Here is a 20,198-nt window from a genome sequence, read left to right as displayed (position 1 = left end):
TCTAAGAAGTTCAACTGTCCCCCCTCCCCCCCCGTATATCTCCAATGACAGGAGAGCAGCCAGGCACAGAGCTACAATGTAACTATTCCATGTTACTAACGATGATCTGAACTTTCTACAAAGTGGACCGGTCCTGGGAGAGAGAGAGAGAGAGAGAGAGAGAGAGAGAGAGAGAGAGAGAGAGAGAGAGAGAGAGAGAGAGAGAGAGAGAGAGAGAGAGAGAGAGAGAGAGAGAGAGAGAGAGAGAGAGAGAGAGAGAGAGAGAGAGAGAGAGAGAGAGAGAGAGAGAGAGAGAGAGAGACCGCCATGAAGAACATTTCCTTCTGAAGATGCCACCTGCCTGGCCGTCACACCGATCCTTTTCACTTCAGTACTCCCAGTCACCGATCGTTCTTCCACAGCCCTGTTCTGGGTTGGATACTGGAGGACGGAGGATGTGAGCCAGGCAGGTAGTATTTCCAGGAGGACGGAGGTGACAGCCCCTCCCAGGGAAGGGTCACATGATCCGACATAAATATATGAAATGTCTACATCCTGCAACCAAGGCAGCGGTACTGTGTGAGATACCCCAGATCCTCCCTCCCCCTGCAATTAGTTCACCAATCGTTCGGCATGCACCCCACAGTGGGGAGTTCACCCTCTACTGTCCATAAGGTGCAACTGCAGAAGCCTCCTTCACACAGACAGCGCATTCCTGTAATAATGTGGAAGGCGTTGAGTTGGGGTTGAGAATATATCCGATCGCCTCTCTGGCGGCCCCTAATGGTGAGCTGCGGGAACAGCAGCCCGTCCTCTGGGTGTGCAGATGATGGACCGATGGGGCTGGTGCACCCTCTAGTGTCAGAGAAGTGTAATTACACCCGGCTGTCTGTATAGTTCTCATTAACAAAGTATGTTCTTGTATAAACAGGTGCCTAATGTAGTGAGCGCCCTATCAGAATGACAGGGTGGGTCATGTGACTACAGTACAGGGACAGACCCCCACTGAGCATCCAATGAATGAGCTCTGGAACGTCTTATCGCTTTATCTACGGGACAGAAGCAGGCAAAAGGTCTGCAATAAATAATCATAGAATAAATAAATCGATTCTATTTTTTTTTTGTATTTTATATTTCTACTTCCGATGTTTAAAAAAAAAAAAAAAGTGGGAGGTCTGAAATATAGTTTTTTTTTTTTTTTGGTTTAATTAAAAATCTTTAAATTGAATTAATGTATTTAATAATAATTTATAGAAATAATAATTAAAAAATAAATGAAATTTAATAATAATAATTTTATACTTTTAAAACAAAAATGTAATAATTAGTAAATAATAATGTAATAAGTAAAATGTATTCAAATAATAATATTTAATAAAACAAAGTAAAAATAATAATAATCATTTTTTTAAAAAGTAAATTTATTCAATGAAATAATAATAATAATAATAATAATAACATTTCATGGAATAAATTTTCTTTTTTTTTTAAATAAAAAAATTATTATTATTAATAATACAAATAAATGCATTTAAATAAATGAAATGTTTGGTTTATTTAACAAACTCATTAAAATACTTAATAGCAATACCCTTTTGTAGATTTATCAAAATAAATGTAATTAATAAATGTAAAAATAGTAATAATAAATTCTATTTTTATGATAAAAATGTAATAAAAAAATCCATGTATTCAATTAAAAAAAATCATTTAATAATAATGTGTATATTAAAGTACAATTTATATTATATTATAATAATAATAATAATAAATGTAATGAACTGATACATTTTATGTCTTTGATTTATCAAACTCATTAAATAAATAAATAATAGCAATACCCTTGCCGGTGATTTCCTTCGCTGGAGCAATACGCCAGCAGGGCGGCGCCGACGAATAGGGGTGCTGGATTGGGGTTCCTATTATTCTGTCCATTGTCTCTCTGGCGCCCCCCCGCTGGTGAGTTCCAGGAGCTGCCGCCTGTCCTCTGGAATGATGAGGCTGGCGCGCCCTCTACTGTCAGAAAAGCGGAATTGCCGCCCGCTCTCTATACTGCACGCGGACAGAGTGTAATACCCAGCGCGCCCTCTGCTGGCCATTTGGGGATCTGACAGAGCGATGGACCTCGCGCGCCCCCTGCCGTCCATCTGAACACCCACCGCTCCATGGCTTGTAGCCGCTGTTCGCCGCCCCGGAGCCCCCGCCGCTCTCCCGGCACCGGGTGACAGGCCCAGGCGGGGGGCGAGGTGTCGGGGGATACTGAGCCCGGACACCCGGAACTCCACATTAGAAGAACCGGCGATATATAAGGGCTGTCAGAACAAGACACACCAAGATGGCCGCCTGTCAGCTTCACAGCGCTGCGTCTGACGTCACCACGGAGACGGGGGTCACATGACAACCTTACTTTCCTTTACTGGGCGAGCGGGGTGCGTGGGCGGAGATCACCGGGGCATGCCGGGAAATGTAGTTCATAAATTGGAATTACACGTGGTTACATCAGAGAAAGAAGAATAACAATAATAATATAATAATATGAATAACAATTAACTTTGATTGATAATTCAAATAATAGTAGTAGTAATGATAGAAATAATAGTAATGATATGCTGTTCAAGTCTCGCTCTGGAAGCAGTAATGATCAAGCCTCATTATGAGTTTATCCAAGCCTCGTTCTGAGTCAAAGTTTTGTTTAAGGGCGTGGCTTAGCCTCCGCTCTGGATGAAGTATTCAAGCCTTGTACTAGTTGTATCCAAGTCTAGTTTGTAGTGTCACCTCGCCTTGTTTGTTTGTTTTTTTTTGCAAAATCAAGCCTCGTTCTGAGCTGATCTTAGCCTCGTTCTGAGCTGATCTTAGCCTCGTTCTGAGTGATTTCAAGCCTCATTTTGAGTCTACCCAAGCTCTGTTCACTACAGGCGTAACCTAGCCTCGTTTTGGATTTGATCAAGCCTCGCTCTGGGAGAAACAATTCAAGCCTCCTTCACAGTCAATTCAAGCCTCGTTTTTTGGGGTGTGCTCTTGCCTTGATTTTTTTTTTTGGTAGGACCAAGCCTCGTTCCGAGCTGATCTTAGCCTCGTTCTTAGTCCATTCAAGCCTCGTTTTGGTTGTGGCTAAGTTTTGTTCTGAGCCCATTCAGACTTCGGTGTGGGCGTGTCCAAGCCTCGTTTCCGGTGCGTGGGGCCTTGTTGTGGTTTTAGTAGAAGGAAAGAGAGAGAAGAGAGAAGAGAGAATACACGGCGGGGGGAGACTCCTCTGTTCCCGGTAAGTGATACGAGGATTATGGGGGAGAGAGAGGGAGGGGAGCTCCGAGGATTTGGGCCTATATAGGGGGGATACTATCACATTCCTCTGGTACTATCACATTCCTCTGGTACTATCACATTCCTCTGGTACTATCACATTCCTCTGGTACTATCACATTCCTCTGGTACTATCACATTCCTCTCATACTATCACATTCCTCTGGTACTATCACATTCCTCTCATACTATCACATTCCTCTGGTACTATCACCTCATGAAATCCCTCAGAATGAAGCCCTCCGGTGGGTTCTCGGACTCGGTCTGTATGAATGGTGGGGGGGGGAGGGGAGGTATCCGGTGTGAATATCTCCGGAGATGATGATCTCTGTACATCCGGATTATTATAAACTTTCCTGGAGGTACAACTTCAAATAATCACTTTCCTCCAGTTTAAGGTTATTGGGGGGGAGGGGTGGAATTGGACATGGAGGGGGATGGGACACAGTGCTGGATGGGGAGTAAATAGTGAGCGGAAAAAGTATTTGAACCCCCCCCCTCATCAATCGGTGAGATTTCTGTCTCTGGGTGTCTTTTATACAGGGAACAGACATCACATAATCCTAGTAGAGAGTAGAGAAAAGTATGAAAAGATATCATTTTATTATACAATAATACAAAGTCTTGTCTCTATACATAGTACACGTAGATGTATACATAGAGGCACACGTAGATGTATACATAGAGGCACACGTAGAGGTACACGTAGAGGTACACGTAGATGTACACGTAGAGGCACACGTAGATGTATACATAGAGGCACACGTAGATGTACACGTAGATGCACACGTAGAGGTACACGTAGAGGCACACGTAGATGTATACATAGAGGCACACGTAGAGGTACACATAGATGTATACATAGAGGTACACGTAGATGCACACGTAGAGGTACACGTAGAGGTACACGTAGATGTATACATAGAGGTACACGTAGATGTATACATAGAGGTACACGTAGATGTATACATAGAGGTACACGTAGATGTACACGTAGAGGCACACGTAGATGTATACATAGAGGCACACGTAGAGGTACACGTAGAGGTACACGTAGAGGTATACATAGAGGTACACGTAGAGGTACACGTAGATGTATACATAGAGGTACACGTAGATGCACACGTAGAGGCACACGTAGAGGCACACGTAGATGTATACATAGAGGCACACGTAGAGGTACACGTAGATGCACACGTAGAGGCACACGTAGATGTACACGTAGAGGCACACGTAGATGTATACATAGAGGCACACGTAGAGGTACACGTAGAGGCACACGTAGATGTACACGTAGAGGCACACGTAGATGTATACATAGAGGTACACGTAGATGTATACATAGAGGTACACGTAGAGGTACACGTAGAGGTACACGTAGATGTACACGTAGATGTACACGTAGAGGCACACGTAGATGTATACATAGAGGCACACGTAGAGGTACACATAGATGTATACATAGAGGTACACGTAGATGCACACGTAGAGGTACACGTAGATGTACACGTAGATGTATACATAGAGGTACACGTAGATGTATACATAGAGGTACACGTAGATGTATACATAGAGGTACACGTAGATGTATACATAGAGGTACACGTAGATGTACACGTAGAGGCACACGTAGAGGTACACGTAGAGGTATACATAGAGGTACACGTAGAGGTACACGTAGAGGCACACGTAGATGTACACGTAGATGTATACATAGAGGCACACGTAGAGGTACACGTAGATGTATACATAGAGGTACACGTAGATGCACACGTAGAGGTACACGTAGATGCACACGTAGAGGCACACGTAGATGTACACGTAGAGGCACACGTAGATGTATACATAGAGGCACACGTAGAGGTACACGTAGATGCACACGTAGAGGCACACGTAGATGTACACGTAGAGGCACACGTAGATGTATACATAGAGGCACACGTAGAGGCACACGTAGATGTACACGTAGATGTACACGTAGAGGCACACGTAGATGTATACATAGAGGCACACGTAGATGTATACATAGAGGCACACGTAGAGGCACACGTAGATGTACACGTAGATGTACACGTAGAGGCACACGTAGATGTATACATAGAGGCACACGTAGAGGTACACGTAGAGGTACACGTAGAGGTACACGTAGAGGTACACATAGATGCACATAAAGACACCAGAAGACTTTTATACTACTGGAGGGTTCCCGACCACCGTGATGGAAAAACGGATTCCTTGAACCACAACCAACGCGTTTCAGAATTTCTTCTTCAGGGGTGTTTTTTTTTTTTTTTCTTCTTCTAACAAAAGAGATGAACAATAGTCACACTAGAATGCAAACAAAAACAATTTTAGAAGATAATATGATATACATCCTATAGAGAGGAAACACAAGGCTCACTATGGAGGATTTTATTGTAGATAAAACTCACAATGTTGACGAATAGAAAAGCAATAGAACGGCCGCAACGGTTGAAAAGCAGTGAAGTTCCTCCAGGGGATGCTCGGTGTTCTGTGTGTATCACCCCGATGTTTAGGGTGGGTTGCTAGTAAATTTACCTGCCTGGTGTAGAATCCCTAATTCTGGAGTTGCTGCACTTCTCTCTTCTGTCACTAGGTGGCCGGGTATCTGGTGACATTAGATCAGACAAGGGCATTGCAAGGACAGGTTAGGAGTATATGGGTTGTCTCAGCCAATGGACAGGTGTTGTCTTGGGTCCCTTGGCCTGCTGGGAGAGCCTATATATTTGGGTGGAGTCAGGTGATCGGGGTTCTTCGCCACCTGGACAGCTGTCTGGGTGGGCATGTGTTGTGCTGCTAGACCGGAGTTTGGGCCTATCCTGGGCACATCAGGCTGCCAGACTGTCTGAGGGCCTATCCAGAAGTAAGAGAGCAGCGCAGGGTTGGGATTGTGGCTTGTAGTCCAACCAGAAATGCCAGTTCTGCTGGTCGGAGAACCTGTTGTGGTCGGAGGTGGAGGGGAAGCTGTCGCCACAAAGGGACCATCCACCTTATTACCAGGGACCACAGTGAGTAGCTGAAGCAAGTACCGGAGCAGTATTCTCAGCAACCAGGGAGACCCGGCCAGCAGAGGTGACACTTGCAAAGCAGCCTTGTGTGTCAAGCTCAGGACCGAGCCGGTCAGCAGGGGTGATGCTTGAAGAGTGTCTGAGGGTTCCCTGTGTTCCCTGGCTGTGTTCTAACTGTAGAGGGGGGGGATGGGCTTACTGGAACATGACAGAGATCTACTACTCCCAGTGATCAGGAACAGCGATCTCCATGATGTCTCCTGTCAGGACGGGGATCCCTGTTCTGCCTCTGTGCACAACAATTGTGAGGCGGCGGTGGACATCGAGTCTGCCGGACCAACGGGCACGCTCTCCACAGCTCGCAGCCTCGGCAGGCGCCCGCAATCTCACATGCACGGACCCGCAGGAGAGCCGACCCGCCGCAGTAATAGTGCAGCGGCTGGTCAGCAAGTGGTTGAAATTGATATTAAAATTAATATTAATTTAACCCTTTTAGTGCAGGTGCAGCTCCACTGTAAGGGGTCATTTTTTTAGTTGCTCAGAGTTTGGCTTTAAAGTGGTTTTAAATCTCAGACATGAAATATGAACAAAGCACATCCCTCTATAGTGTGTACTTGTCTCACTCCAGACAGAGCACTACTTCGTGTCATTTCTGCCTCCTTCCTCTGATATCTGCATGAGTCATTTCTGACAGGTTTTCCTGACACCAAGAGAATAATGGTGACAGGGGAGGGTCCTCCAGCACACAGCCTGTGATTGACAGCTTCAGCTCTGTTGCTTTGTGAAGAGGGGGGGGGGCGAGATGTTGCTGTGTGAAGGGGGGGGGCGAGATGTTGCTGTGTGAAGGGGGGGGGGCGAGATGTTGCTGTGTGAAGGGGGGGGCGAGATGTTGCTGTGTGAAGGGGGGGGGCGAGATGTTGCTGTGTGAAGGGGGGGGGCGAGATGTTGCTGTGTGAAGAGGGGAGGGGGCGAGATGTTGCTGTGTGAAGAGGGGAGGGGGCGAGATGTTGCTGTGTGAAGGGGGGGCGAGATGTTGCTGTGTGAAGAGGGGAGGGGGCGAGATGTTGCTGTGTGAAGAGGGGAGGGGGCGAGATGTTGCTGTGTGAAGAGGGGAGGGGGCGAGATGTTGCTGTGTGAAGAGGGGAGGGGGCGAGATGTTGCTGTGTGAAGAGGGGAGGGGGCGAGATGCTTCTGTGTGAAGAGGGGAGGGGGCGAGATGTTGCTGTGTGAAGAGGGGAGGGGGCGAGATGTTGCGGTGTGAAGAGGGGAGGGGGCGAGATGTTGCGGTGTGAAGAGGGGAGGGGGCGAGATGTTGCTGTGTGAAGAGGGGAGGGGGCGAGATGTTGCTGTGTGAAGAGGGGAGGGGGCGAGATGTTGCTTTGTGAAGAGGGAGGGGGGGGATGTTGCTGTGTGAAGGGGGGGGGGGGCGAGATGTTGCTGTGTGAAGGGGGGGGGGGCGAGATATTGCTGTGTGAAAAGGGGAGGGGGGGGGTGTTGCTGTTTGAAGTAGGGTTGCACCCATACTAGTATCGGTATTGGCGCCGATACCGAGTACTTGCCCAAGTACTTGTACTCGGGCAAATGCTCCCGATGCTTCCCCCCGATACCTTGCATTCCCGGAAGTCAGTGGGTGGGAGAAGGCGGAGGGCGGGTCCTGGCACATTGAGTCCTTGCAGTGCAGCGGAGCAAGGTAAACCTGTGGGCAGGGGTGTGGGTCGCAGCCGTGTGCATCCATCACCAGCATCGATGACCGGGCCGTCAGAATCGTTAACGGAAGTGACGGCCCGAGTCTCCGTCAGAGGCTGTACACGGCGACGCCCATCTTGGTACACCCTGAACTCGCCCTCAGTAGCCTGCAGTCACAAGGCGGCAGCGGACATCTTGTTACACCCAGCCCATATAGTTCACTAATTATATGGGTTGGGTGTAACAAGATGGCCACTACTGCATTCTGACTAGGCTTACTGAGGCCACGTGCAGGGTGTATCAAGATGGGCTCTTGTGTAATTACTCTCTTTATAGCGTCAATTACATTTTTTAATGCCAGACTGCCAGCAATTCTCAGTGCCACTGCCTACCAATCAATTCCACCTATCATTGCCACCTATCAGTGCCCATCAGTCAGTGCCACATACCAGTACCACCTATAGGTGGCATTTATGGGCACCGATAAGTGCCAGCCATCAGTGCCCATCAGTCAGTGCACCTATCAGTACTGCAAATCAGTGCCCATCAGTAAGTGCCACATATTGGTGCCACCTATCAGTGCCGCATATCGGTGCCCATCAGTCAATGCCACCTATCAGTGCCCATCAGTAAGTGCCACCTATCAGTGCCAGCCATCATTGCCTGTATTGTATTGTGCTTTGAAAACTGTCACTTGACATTAAAAAAAAAAAGTATCAGTAATCGGTATCGGCGAGTACTTGAATAAAAGTATCGGTACTTGTACTCGGTCTCAAAAAGGTGGTATCGGTACAACCCTAGTTTGAAAGGTGGGTGGCAAGATGGTGCCCCCCCCCCCCTGTTTTCTGAAAGCTCAGGCAAGCTGTATAACTTCTGCATTTTAAACGGATGTTGAGAAGAGAAGGCTGCAGATAATCAGATAAAACTTCTGTAGAAGAAATTGTTTCCTCTCTGTGTAACGCCTGAGGCCAGTCGCTTCACTGGGTACATGGGAGGGTTTCGCTCTTGATGACATTGGGCTGCCGGTCCCCTCAGGCAGCGGATACTCCTCCCACATTGGGGAAGGGCAAGGAGTGATTGCAGATATAAACTCGTATATCATTATGTTTTAAGAGATTATTTTTTTTTTTTTTTTTTTTTTTAATAGAGCTGTAGCATGTTTATTGTATTCGGATTGTGTCTTTTATTATCACCTTCATGTATGCTTTAAGATTTGACACATGATTAACAGGTGCTTGTGTTCTTTCACCTTCCATTTCCAGTTCCGTCCATTTCTGATGACATCACCGACTTCACCCGTCTGAGAATCGAGCGGACGAAACGTTTAAGTCATGGGGGGCGGAGACTTGAATCTGAAGAAGAGCTGGCACCCGCAGACGCTGCGCAATGTGGAGAAGGTGTGGAAAGCGGAGCAGAGACATGAAGCGGAACAGAAGAAGATCGAGGAGCTGCAGCGGGAGCTGCGGGATGAACGGGCCCGGGAGGAGATGCAGAGATTTGCCGAGGATACCGGCGCCGTGAAAAAAAAAGACGAGAAGTTAGACTGGATGTACCAAGGGCCGGGGGGGATGGTGAACAGGGAGGAGTACCTCCTGGGGCGCCCAGTGGATAAGTTCATCCTGGACAAAATGCAGGATCCGGAATCTGGGCCGTCCCAGGAGACCGGGCTCCTCCCAGGATCCATATTCACCGCCTCCGGGGCCACCTCCGCCTTGGATATGTCCAACAAGATCCGCGAGGATCCGCTCTTCATGATCAGGAAACGGGAGGATGAGAAGAAGAGGGAAGTCCTGAACAATCCGGTAAAGATGAAAAAGATTCGGGAGCTGCTGCAGAGCAGCTTGGAGAAGAAGAGCAAGAAGAAGAAAAAGAAGAAGGAGAGGAGGTCCAGCAGCTCTAGCGGCAGTGATGAGGAGAGCGGCGATGAGCGGAGGTCTCACAAGCATCGGCCGCACTCCCCAGCTCCTCGTCAGAAGGTCCCGGGATATGGGCTGCAGGTTCCGGAACGTACTAAAAGCCATAAGAGGGATGAGGCGCCGCGTAGGGAGCGTTCGAGAAGTCGGGATCGCTCGAGAAGTAGGGATCGATCCAGGGACAGAAGTCATAAATCTAAGACTGAACACAAGTCCAGGAGGAGTCCTTCCCCGAAAAAAGAAGAAACGTACCGGAGACAGAAGGCGTCCGGCTACACCAGGAAAATGTCCGCCGAGGAGCTGGAGCGGCGCAGGCTGGAGATGATGCAGGACGCCAAGCAGAGGGAGGTGGAAAGAGAGAACGCCGTACGCAGGTACAAGCAGGAGGACGAGCGAGAAGATAAGGCAGATCACCGGAGGAAGGACAGCAAGTTCCTGCATGAGATGAAGCTGGCGAGCGCCGCTACCTCCTCCGTGGAGGACCGGGTCAAACGGAACATTCACGGGATCCAGCGGACGGCCTCGGCTCTAGAGAAGAACTTCATGAGGAGGTGACGGACACTTCTTCTTCTCCTGCTGTACGGACATCTTCCATTCCATGCCCTGGTCTTCACATTCACATCTTTCTTCTTTTCTAATGACTTTTCCTCACCGTATATACGACTTTTTTTTTTTTTTTTTTTTTTTTTTTTTTAAAGGTGTACAGACTGAGAATTGTGCTTGTTTTATGGAGGAACCATCCTAAGTTATATCCAAGAAAAAAAGACAGGACTTGTGAGGTCCCTAAAATCTCTCCAATACAAATGTTACTGTAAAAATAATCTTACATTTTTATTACAAAATTATAAAAACCTACAAAGTATCGATGCTGTTTACTTGTTCCTAACCTCCTCCTCATCTGAACCAATATATATATAATATCACTATACTAATGACACTGGCAGGGAAGGGTTTACCACCAGGGGTGATCAAAGGGTTGACTGTGTTCCCTGGGAGTGCTTGCTAACCGTATGGGGGAGGTGCTTTGACTGGGGGGAAGACAGAGATCTGTGTTCCTGCTTGTCAGAAACACAAGATCTCCATCTTCCTCTCTGACAGAACGGCGATCTGCTATGTTTACATATGTGGACCGTCGTTCTCTCTCGGTAATAATCGCGGGGTGCTGGCGAACATCGGGGTCCACTGGACCCGCTGTTTCCAATCACAGCGGTAGCGGGTCGCCGGCGGCGCACCCCAGACCTGGCAATCTTAATCGCATACAGGTATGTGATTTCGCGCTGAAGGGCCACCCTGCCACAGTGAATCTACGTGGGGTGGCCTGCAAGAGGATAAAGTGGAACGTTACCCAAAATAACATAATAAAAAAATGTTCTTTAGCAAGGAACATGCATTCCACATTAATAATTACACTACCAAAATGAGTGTGTGCTGTAAATTTACCTCCAGCATTGGTCTTGTTTTTTTTTTTCTTCTTCTTGCTGGAGGCTGCCATTTTGGTGAAGCCCAGAGCCTCTGAGCAGCGGCAAATCTTTAGGCTGTCAACAGGTCGGCCTCCTCATTTTTGGCACAGTGCCAAAACCTAGAGAGCAACTGAGCATGTGCAGAGCAGGATGAGACAGCAAAATTACTGGATTTTGAACCGTATAGGCACTTGTTTTGTAATGTTTTACATATCGATACCTGCAAAGGGGGCCAGGCTGAAGTCTTCTAGCAGGACTTTAATTTTTGGACTAAAGTTCCACTTTAACTTTAAATAGTTTGTCTGCACCAAGCTGGTCCAAATGATTTTACTTCATTAACAGTTGCAGAGGCTGGGAGCTCTTTATATACGGCTATATACAGTATACAGCGCTGTGTCCCACCAGAGGGATGGGAACTTCTGCATCCTGTTGGGTGTAGTAAATAGTTTGTGCCAGCTTGCCCCAAACAAACTAAAGGGACATTGAACATTGAGTTAGGCAAGGTTCACATCTGTGCGGTTGGCGCCACTGCGGGACCCGCACAAATACCGGCAGCCACAACCACCCACACAGAGAAATGCGGGTCCCGCAGGTGGGTGGCATTAATCCTAACGCTGCGCCGCCCACAATGGAAATCACACTTTCCCATGCGGGCTGCGATTTCAAAAATCGCGCAGGGACTTCCTTCCTGCGGGGCACAGGTATGAATGTAGACGTATGTGCAGCGGCAAACAGGGTGGGCTTTAACACCCACACACTGCACATGTGTCTGTGGGGGGGGAGGTTTCTGGGCTGATGGTGTACTCACAGCTCCCGGTGTGAGAGCCAATGGGACAGGCTTCTGATCATGTGACAGTGAACGTGTAATTGGGATTCCACCCACACCTCCTGGCATAAACGCCCAGAAGGTGGCAGCAGAGGGGTAAAATGAGACTCCTTGATGGGAAAGATGGATTTATTCTCTATGCCTTTCTTAGACCGACAGTCTACTTCATCAGGAGAAATCTGGAGGTATTTATAAGTGTATCAATACAGTTTTTATTAGGGTTGCACCGATACTAGTATTGGTATCGGTGCCCATACCGAGTATTTCCCGAGTACTTGTACTCGGGCAAATGCTCTGTTGCCTAATCTGATACCTGGGCAGTCAGGGGATGATCGGTGCGGCAATGGGGGCCATTACAAGCACCAATCTTCCTGTATAGATTTCAGTAAAGCAGCTGACAGCCGCTTCTCCTCCTCTCCCTCCCGCAGCTTTTAGCTACTTTATTGAAATCTATACAGGGAGCTTGGTGCTTGTAACGGCCCCCACCACTGCACCGATCATCCCTGACCGGCTGACTGTGTGCTGCCTGGCTCCCCCCTCCCGTGTCCTCCTTGGCTCGGCTCCCCCCTCCCGTGTCCTCCTTGGCTCGGCTCCCCCCTCCCGTGTCCTCCTTGGCTCGGCTCCCCCCTCCCGTGTCCTCCTTGGCTCGGCTCCCCCCTCCCGTGTCCTCCTTGGCTCGGCTCCCCCCTCCCGTGTCCTCCTTGGCTCGGCTCCCCCCTCCCGTGTCCTCCTTGGCTCGGCTCCCCCCTCCCGTGTCCTCCTTGGCTCGGCTCCCCCCTCCCGTGTCCTCTTTGGCTCGGCTCCCCCCTCCCGTGTCCTCCTTGGCTCGGCTCCCCCCTCCCGTGTCCTCCTTGGCTCGGCTCCCCCCTCCCGTGTCCTCCTTGGCTCGGCTCCCCCCTCCCGTGTCCTCCTTGGCTCGGCTCCCCCCTCCCGTGTCCTCCTTGGCTCGCCTCCCCCCTCCCGTGTCCTCCTTGGCTCGCCTCCCCCCTCCCGTGTCCTCCTTGGCTCGCCTCCCCCCTCCCGTGTCCTCCTTGGCTCGCCTCCCCCCCTCCCGTGTGCTCTTTTTGGCACGACTCGGTTCCCCCTCCCCCAGATCTGTCAGGATGAAGAGCGGAGGAAGGAGCCGGTAAATCTGTCATTTACCAGCTCCTTCCTTTTCCGAATGCACATCACTGACTCTATCCATCCATATCTGAGCATAGTAAAGTACGTTTAGGATGCTCCTGTTTTATGAATGAACAGGAGGCGTCTCCTGTCCATTTGTCTTCAGTGCAGCTGTGGCTGCAGAGAAAGGGACTGCGTCCTCCTCCAGTCCCTTTCCATGTCTCATAGGGGAGATGCCCTGTGTCTATCCCTGCAGGAGCTGAAAGACAGTTTCTCCCCCTCGTGTCGGCTTTCAGCTGCTGCAGGGAGAGACACAGGGCATCGTTCCTGTCATGTCTTCCCCGACACTGATTCCCCCTCCCTGTTCTGCTGGCTCCTGACCCCCCCCATATGTCACTGTGTTGCCCCCAACCCCCCCCCCCCCCCCCCCTGCAGAGCTGCAGGCTACCCTGTCCTGTAAAAAAAATTATAATTAAACATTGTAATAAATAATCTTTAAAAGTAAACATCTTTATAAAAAGTGTGTATACACTTGTGTGTGTGTGTGTGTGTGTGTGTGTGTGTGTGTGTGTGTATATATATATATTTTTTTTTTTTTTTATTAAAACAATTAAAGGGCCAATTCACACAGGTTCTCTGTTAGGGTTGTGTCCGCTAATAGTGATTTTAGTGTATTTTTTCTGAAAATATGGTCTTGATATATTGGGGTGGGGACCCTGCCAGGTGGACTGTACGGGGTCCCCGTGATTTCTAACAGCGGCCCTGCATAGAGCACTCAGACTGCTGCTCCCATCTGTTGGTATCTTTGGCGCTCCGGTACATAGATTAAGATGTGGTATTTAGTACTGCATACCACGGGGGAGGGGGGCACTAATTAAATTGAGTTCTTTATAAATAAATATTTGTGAAGGATTTTCTTCCTTGACAATTAGGACATACAATACGTTTTCCTCTCTCTGTTTTAATAATTTGGAGCACTTCCTCTTCTCACCACCAGGGGCTCCCATCCACCTCGGGGCAGGCTTTTATCCAGCACACAGCTCTCATGCGGGTCAGCCTGTGATACCACGATTCACCTGAAGATGGAGTTAGAAGTCTAATCTGCCATCACATTTCTGTGCTGAAGCAAAATGAAGCATGAACGTTAATAGTCCTTCCGGAAGGACGGACCATAGACAACCAGATGTCAGAGTGATAGATGATCAGTAGAAAATGCAGATGTCTGATAGACGCATGATTGATAGATGTCAGATAAACGGACGGATGAAGCGATGATCTGTAGATGTCAGATATATAAATAGATGGAAAAGCATAAGATAGGCAGATAAATAAATGGATGGATAATTGATCGATTTTATAGATAGATGTCAAATCAAGGGATACATGGGTGGATTTTTAGATAAATATAGAGTTAGATAATAAATAAATGTCAGATAGATAGAGGTTGGGAGAGATAGAATGATGAACAGATTATCAATAGATGTCAGAGAGATGAATTGATTAGATAATATTGATGGATGGAGAGGGATAAATAAAGTAGATGGATAGCAGAGAAACCTAACATAGGTATTGTGTCAGGGATGAACAGACAGAATATGATGGATGAATGTAGAGATTTTGGGTTACATATACTCAGGGCTGACCTAAGATATTGTGCTGTCTGGGTCCAAGAATGAAATGCTGCCCCCCCCCCCCCCCCCCAAAAGAAAAAAAAACATGCCCACCAAAAGGCCCCCACATCCATTATTTTATATCATGATAATTAAAACTAAAATTTAATCCGGAAGTCACATTTTACATGCAACAGCACCTTGTCTATATGCAAAATGATATTTTGTTTATTTCCAAGAGGCGGGCTAGGGCAGTATAGGGGTAGTATATGGACAGGCTAGGGTAGTATAGCGACAGGCTAGGGCAGTATAGGGGTAGTATAGCGACAGGCTAGGGCCTTATAGGGGTAGTATATGGACAGGCTAGGGTAGTAGAGGGGCATGCTAGGGTGGAATATAGACAGGCTAGGGTGGTATATAGACAGGCTAGGGTGGTATATAGACAGGCTAGGGTAGTATATGGACAGGCTAGGGTGGTATATGGACAGGTTAGGGTGGTATATAGACAGGCTAGGGTGGTATATAGACAGGTTAGGGTAGTAGAGGGGCATGCTAGGGTAGTATATAGACAGGCTAGGGTGGTATATGGACAGGCTAGGGTGGTATATAGACAGGTTAGGGTAGTAGAGGGGCATGCTAGGGTAGTATATAGACAGGTTAGGGTAGTAGAGGGGTATGCTAGGGTAGTATATAGACAGGCTAGGGTGGTATATAGACATGCTAGGGTAGTATATAGACAGGCTAGGGTGGTATATAGACAGGCTAGGGTAGTAGAGGGGTATGCTAGGGTAGTATATAGACAGGCTAGGGTGGTATATAGACAGGTTAGGGTAGTAGAGGGGCATGCTAGGGTGGTATATAGACAGGCTAGGGTAGTAGAGGGCCATGCTAGGGTGGTATATAGACAGGCTAGGGTAGTATATGGACAGGCTAGGGTGGTATATAGACAGGTTAGGGTGGTATATAGACAGGTTAGAGTAGTAGAGGGGCATGCTAGGGTAGTATATAGACAGGCTAGGGTAGTAGAGGGGCATGCTAGGGTAGTATATAGACAGGCTAGGGTGGTATATAGACAGGTTAGGGTAGTAGAGGGGCATGCTAGGGTAGTATATAGACAGGCTAGGGTGGTATATAGACAAATTAGGGTAGTAGAGGGGCATGCTAGGGTAGTATATAGACAGGCTAGGGTAGTAGAGGGGCATGCTAGGGTAGTATATAGACAGGCTAGGGTGGTATATAGACAGGCTAGGGTGGTATATAGACAGGTTAGGGTAGTAGAAGGGCATGCTAGGGTAGTATATAGACAGGCTAGGGTGGTATATAGACAGGCTAGGGTAGTAGAGGGGCATGCTAGGGTAGTATATAGACAGGCTAGGGTGGTATATAGACAGGTTAGGGTAGTAGAGGGGCATGGTAGGGTAGTATATAGACAGGTTAGGGCAGTAGAAGGGCGGGCTAGAGTAGTATAAGGGCAGGCGGAGAGGGGGAGGGGGCAGTTGTCATCATGACACACAAAGCTGCTGGAAAAAAAAAATCTTGGTCGTCAATTTGCTGGATAAATTCAGAGGAGAACTGAGTGAAAGAAGGCATAAAAACCGATCTCAGTCTGCCTCGTTTATAGGCGCTACACAACCACCGTTTTCATGTTGTGAGCGGGCTTCCCCTTTAACCAGACCACAAAGCCTGCACTTAATATGTAACTGGCCGGGGTGAGCCTGTATCAGGGCGGAGCCGGAGCACAACGGGGGCTTTTGTGTTCCGATATTGATTATGGCATGGCTGTAAAACATTTACCACTGACATCAGCTCCATTTTATTCCAGGAGGTTAATAGTGTTGTCCCAATACTGGATCATAAAACACGAGACGTAGGAGTGGAGCCCGCGGGTCACACACAGGACAATTTACATTCAGGTTCTAGGTGTATTCTTATAGGATGGGGTTGTGATGTAAGAGAAGAGGTGTGCCCTGGAAAAAAGTGGTAGTGTGATGTCATTGTGCATAAAGCCGTGATGTCACCATAGGGGAGGAGCCTATATGGCTGCTGGGGAATAGGTACTTCTAAGGAAGTATAGTAACTGTTTTTTGACACACCACTTCCTCCTTTTTCTTTTCTTCATTTTTTTTTCTTTTTAACTTCCACAACCACCTGATTGGCCAAAAGATTTCTCTTGCATGCAGGTACATCCACCAATCAGGAATAGGCGACAGGAAATCCCCAAAAGCCCCATCCTGGTAAAATTGGTTCTATCCTGCCTCTCCTACCCTGCTCCTATCTAATCCATTGCCAGCAGTTTTTTTTCACACTTCCTTCCACCTGCATTCTTCTCGCATGAGCTTCCGGTGTACCAGAGGAGCTTACACTCTAATGTCCCCCCACAGTCGCACACTATTATTATTATTATACATTTATATAGCTCTGACATATACTGCAGCATTGTACAGAGAACACTGAGCCATTGGCAGTCCTCTATGTATAAAGTAAACATTTTGTCTATCTGGTTTTCGGAGGAGAATGTCACATTTTCGGGGGGTCTGGGCAGTCGGGAGAGGGGGCGGGGCCTGTGGACAGGTGGTCTCTGGATTGCCAGGTGGGGTCTGATTGGAGCCGGATGCGGCAGCTGCTTATTAGAGGTTTTTCCTCCTTTAGCAAACAAAGAGGCGATGTGGAAAGCAGCATTGTCTCACTGTGTACACACCGTCCTGAGCTCTTAATACTCCACCACTTCTCACCTGCTACAGGGCCACTCCGCCTAAAGTGATATTCTAGTTGTGGGTGGAGCCTGGTATGTGACATGAGCCCCCGGGTTCTTCTGTGAGTTAGTTACTCCAACAGTGAGAGCTCCCAGCCATAATGTCTGTCCACTTGTGTCTCCACCAACCTTGGTGGAGGAATCGTGGGAAATCCTCATCATGGGCACATCAGGTGTACAGACCTGGGAACTCAACACAGGGATGGTGGGAACCCCTCATAATGGGCACATCCGGTGTACAGACCCAAGAACTCAGTACAGGGATGGTGAGAACCCCCCATAATGGGCACAGCAGGTCTACAGACCCAAGAACTCAGCACAGGGATGGTGGGAACCCCTCATAATGGGCACATCAGGTGTACAGACCTGGGAACTCAGCACAGAGATGGTGGGAACCCCTCATAATGGGCACATCAGGTGTACAGACCTGGGAACTCAGCACAGGGATGGTGGGAACCTCTCATAATGGACACAGCAGGTGTACAGACCTGGGAACTCAGCACAGGGATGGTGGGAGCCCCTCATAATGGGCACATAATGGGTACAGCAGGTGTACAGACCCGGGAACTCAGCACAGGGATGGTGGGAACCCCTCATAATGGGCACAGCAGGTGTACAGACCCGGGAACTCAGCACAGGGATGGTGGGAACCTCTCATAATGGGTACAGTAGGTGTACAGACCTAGGAGCATATAAAGACAGATTTTAGGTACTTGTATTAGCTGTATTTTTTATTTTCTTGAATGCCGAATTCAAATAAAAGTTCACCTTTCTACACCTGTCTGGAGTAATTCTTTCATAATCTTTTATATCAGCCAGATGTGATGAGGATGTGTCACCTGAGACCGGCAGGCGTGGGGTTAATTGGTCATCACAGCAGCTCAGTACTTGGCTGATAAGTCTTGATGACGAGGTGTGGACATGTAGTGAGACACACACACAGCGACGTGGCCGGCCTGGCAGGTGGATCTGCCGGATTAGTATTTCCCTGGAAAAGGGCGGAGCTTCAGTTTTTAAATCAGCTAAATAAGTTCCAGGTGCATTAAAACAAAAGGTGTGCAAAGTTGTACAGTTATTTACATTGAAAAGTAGCCACAGGCTGAGTAGAAGAGCCTGCCCCCTGCCACCATGCTGCTGAGAAGGACCATTATTACCTGGATGGAAGCAGTGGTCCCTCTGCAGAGGCTCAAATCTCCCCCTGCTTAGGCTCAGCAAGAGTCAGCAGTGAGCTTTACTGATTGACTTGGGTAGAGAAGATGTTGGACCTCGGCAGAGAGACTACTTCTTTCAGCTATCACAGCTCTTATAGTGCTCTGTGCTGGGATTTGTAGTTCCCTGGGACAGTTACTGGTCCTTCATTACGTTCTTGTGCTGTTGGGAGGACCGATGACCTTGGCTGACGGATTCAGCAGGATCAGAATAATGGGATTAGTCGGGTGTTATGTGTCGGTATAATGTGATCGGAGGAGACTCACCTACCCGCCATTACCTGTGTATGGAGACTTCACACCAAATCCGCTCATAAATGACACTCCGCTCCTCAAATCCTGTAATTTCATCCTGCGGCTTTGTCTGCAATCATCACAGCTTAGAAATCAGCCTGTTATGTCACCAGCCTCCAGGTGTCACTCAGGGCAGGATCACTTTAAAGTGGAACTCCAGGCAAAACACAAAATGACATGTGACGTTATTTATTACCTGGTGATCCTGCCAGTAGATTCCTTCTTTTCCACTTTCTGTAACAAGGTGACAAAGCGGTTCATTCTGCGATGCAGCCTTTTTTTTTCAGTCACTCTTTAATCCCTAACTCTGCATTTCCCTCACCCATAACCCCCATCCAACATCACACTCCCTCACCCATAACCCCCATCCAACATCACACTCCCTCACTCATAACCCCCATCCAACATCACACTCCCTCACCCATAACCCCCATCCAACATCACACTCCCTCACCCATAACCCCCATCCAACATCACACTCCCTCACCCATAACCCCCATCCAACATCACACTCCCTCACTCATAACCCCCATCCAACATCACACTCCCTCACTCATAACCCCCATCCAACATCACACTCCCTCACCCATAACCCCCATCCAACATCACACTCCCTCACCCATAACCCCCATCCAACATCACACTCCCTCACCCATAACCCCCATCCAACATCACACTCCCTCACCCATAACCCCCATCCAACATCACACTCCCTCACTCATAACCCCCATCCAACATCACACTCCCTCACTCATAACCCCCATCCAACATCACACTCCCTCACCCATAACCCCCATGCAACATCACACTCCCTCACCCATAACCCCCATGCAACACCACACTCCCTCACCCATAACCCCCATCCAACACCACACTCCCTCACCCATAACCCCCGTCCAACACCACACTCCCTCACCCATAACCCCCATCCAACATCACACTCCCTCACTCATAACCCCCATCCAACATCACACTCCCTCACTCATAACCCCCATCCAACATCACACTCCCTCACCCATAACCCCCATGCAACATCA

General features: G+C 48.2%; 2 protein-coding genes across 2 annotated transcripts in view; one reads left to right on the top strand and one right to left on the bottom strand.

Annotated features, from left to right (window-relative positions):
- CLPB (ClpB family mitochondrial disaggregase) overlaps window positions 1–707 on the bottom strand; it is a gene marked incomplete in the record, with an annotated part of 104,880 nt that extends 104,173 nt beyond the window's left edge. The window contains 1 exon segment of the mRNA XM_073612636.1: window positions 638–707. Coding sequence (XP_073468737.1) covers window positions 638–692 — 55 coding nt within the window.
- A 2,378-nt stretch (window positions 708–3,085) lies between these two features.
- CWC25 (CWC25 spliceosome associated protein homolog) lies at window positions 3,086–10,659 on the top strand. The gene is made up of 2 exons (XM_073612635.1): window positions 3,086–3,241; window positions 9,257–10,659. The coding sequence occupies exon 2, from the start codon at window positions 9,326–9,328 to the stop codon at window positions 10,460–10,462; it is 1,137 nt and encodes a 378-aa protein (XP_073468736.1). The 5' UTR covers window positions 3,086–3,241; window positions 9,257–9,325; the 3' UTR covers window positions 10,463–10,659.
- Window positions 10,660–20,198: the final 9,539 nt, after the last annotated feature.

The sequence above is a fragment of the Aquarana catesbeiana genome, linkage group LG02 (assembly GCF_042186555.1).
Source record: "Aquarana catesbeiana isolate 2022-GZ linkage group LG02, ASM4218655v1, whole genome shotgun sequence".
NCBI lineage: Eukaryota > Metazoa > Chordata > Amphibia > Anura > Ranidae > Aquarana > Aquarana catesbeiana.
Note: the sequence above shows the minus strand (reverse complement) of the source record. Positions and strands in the feature narration are given on the sequence as shown.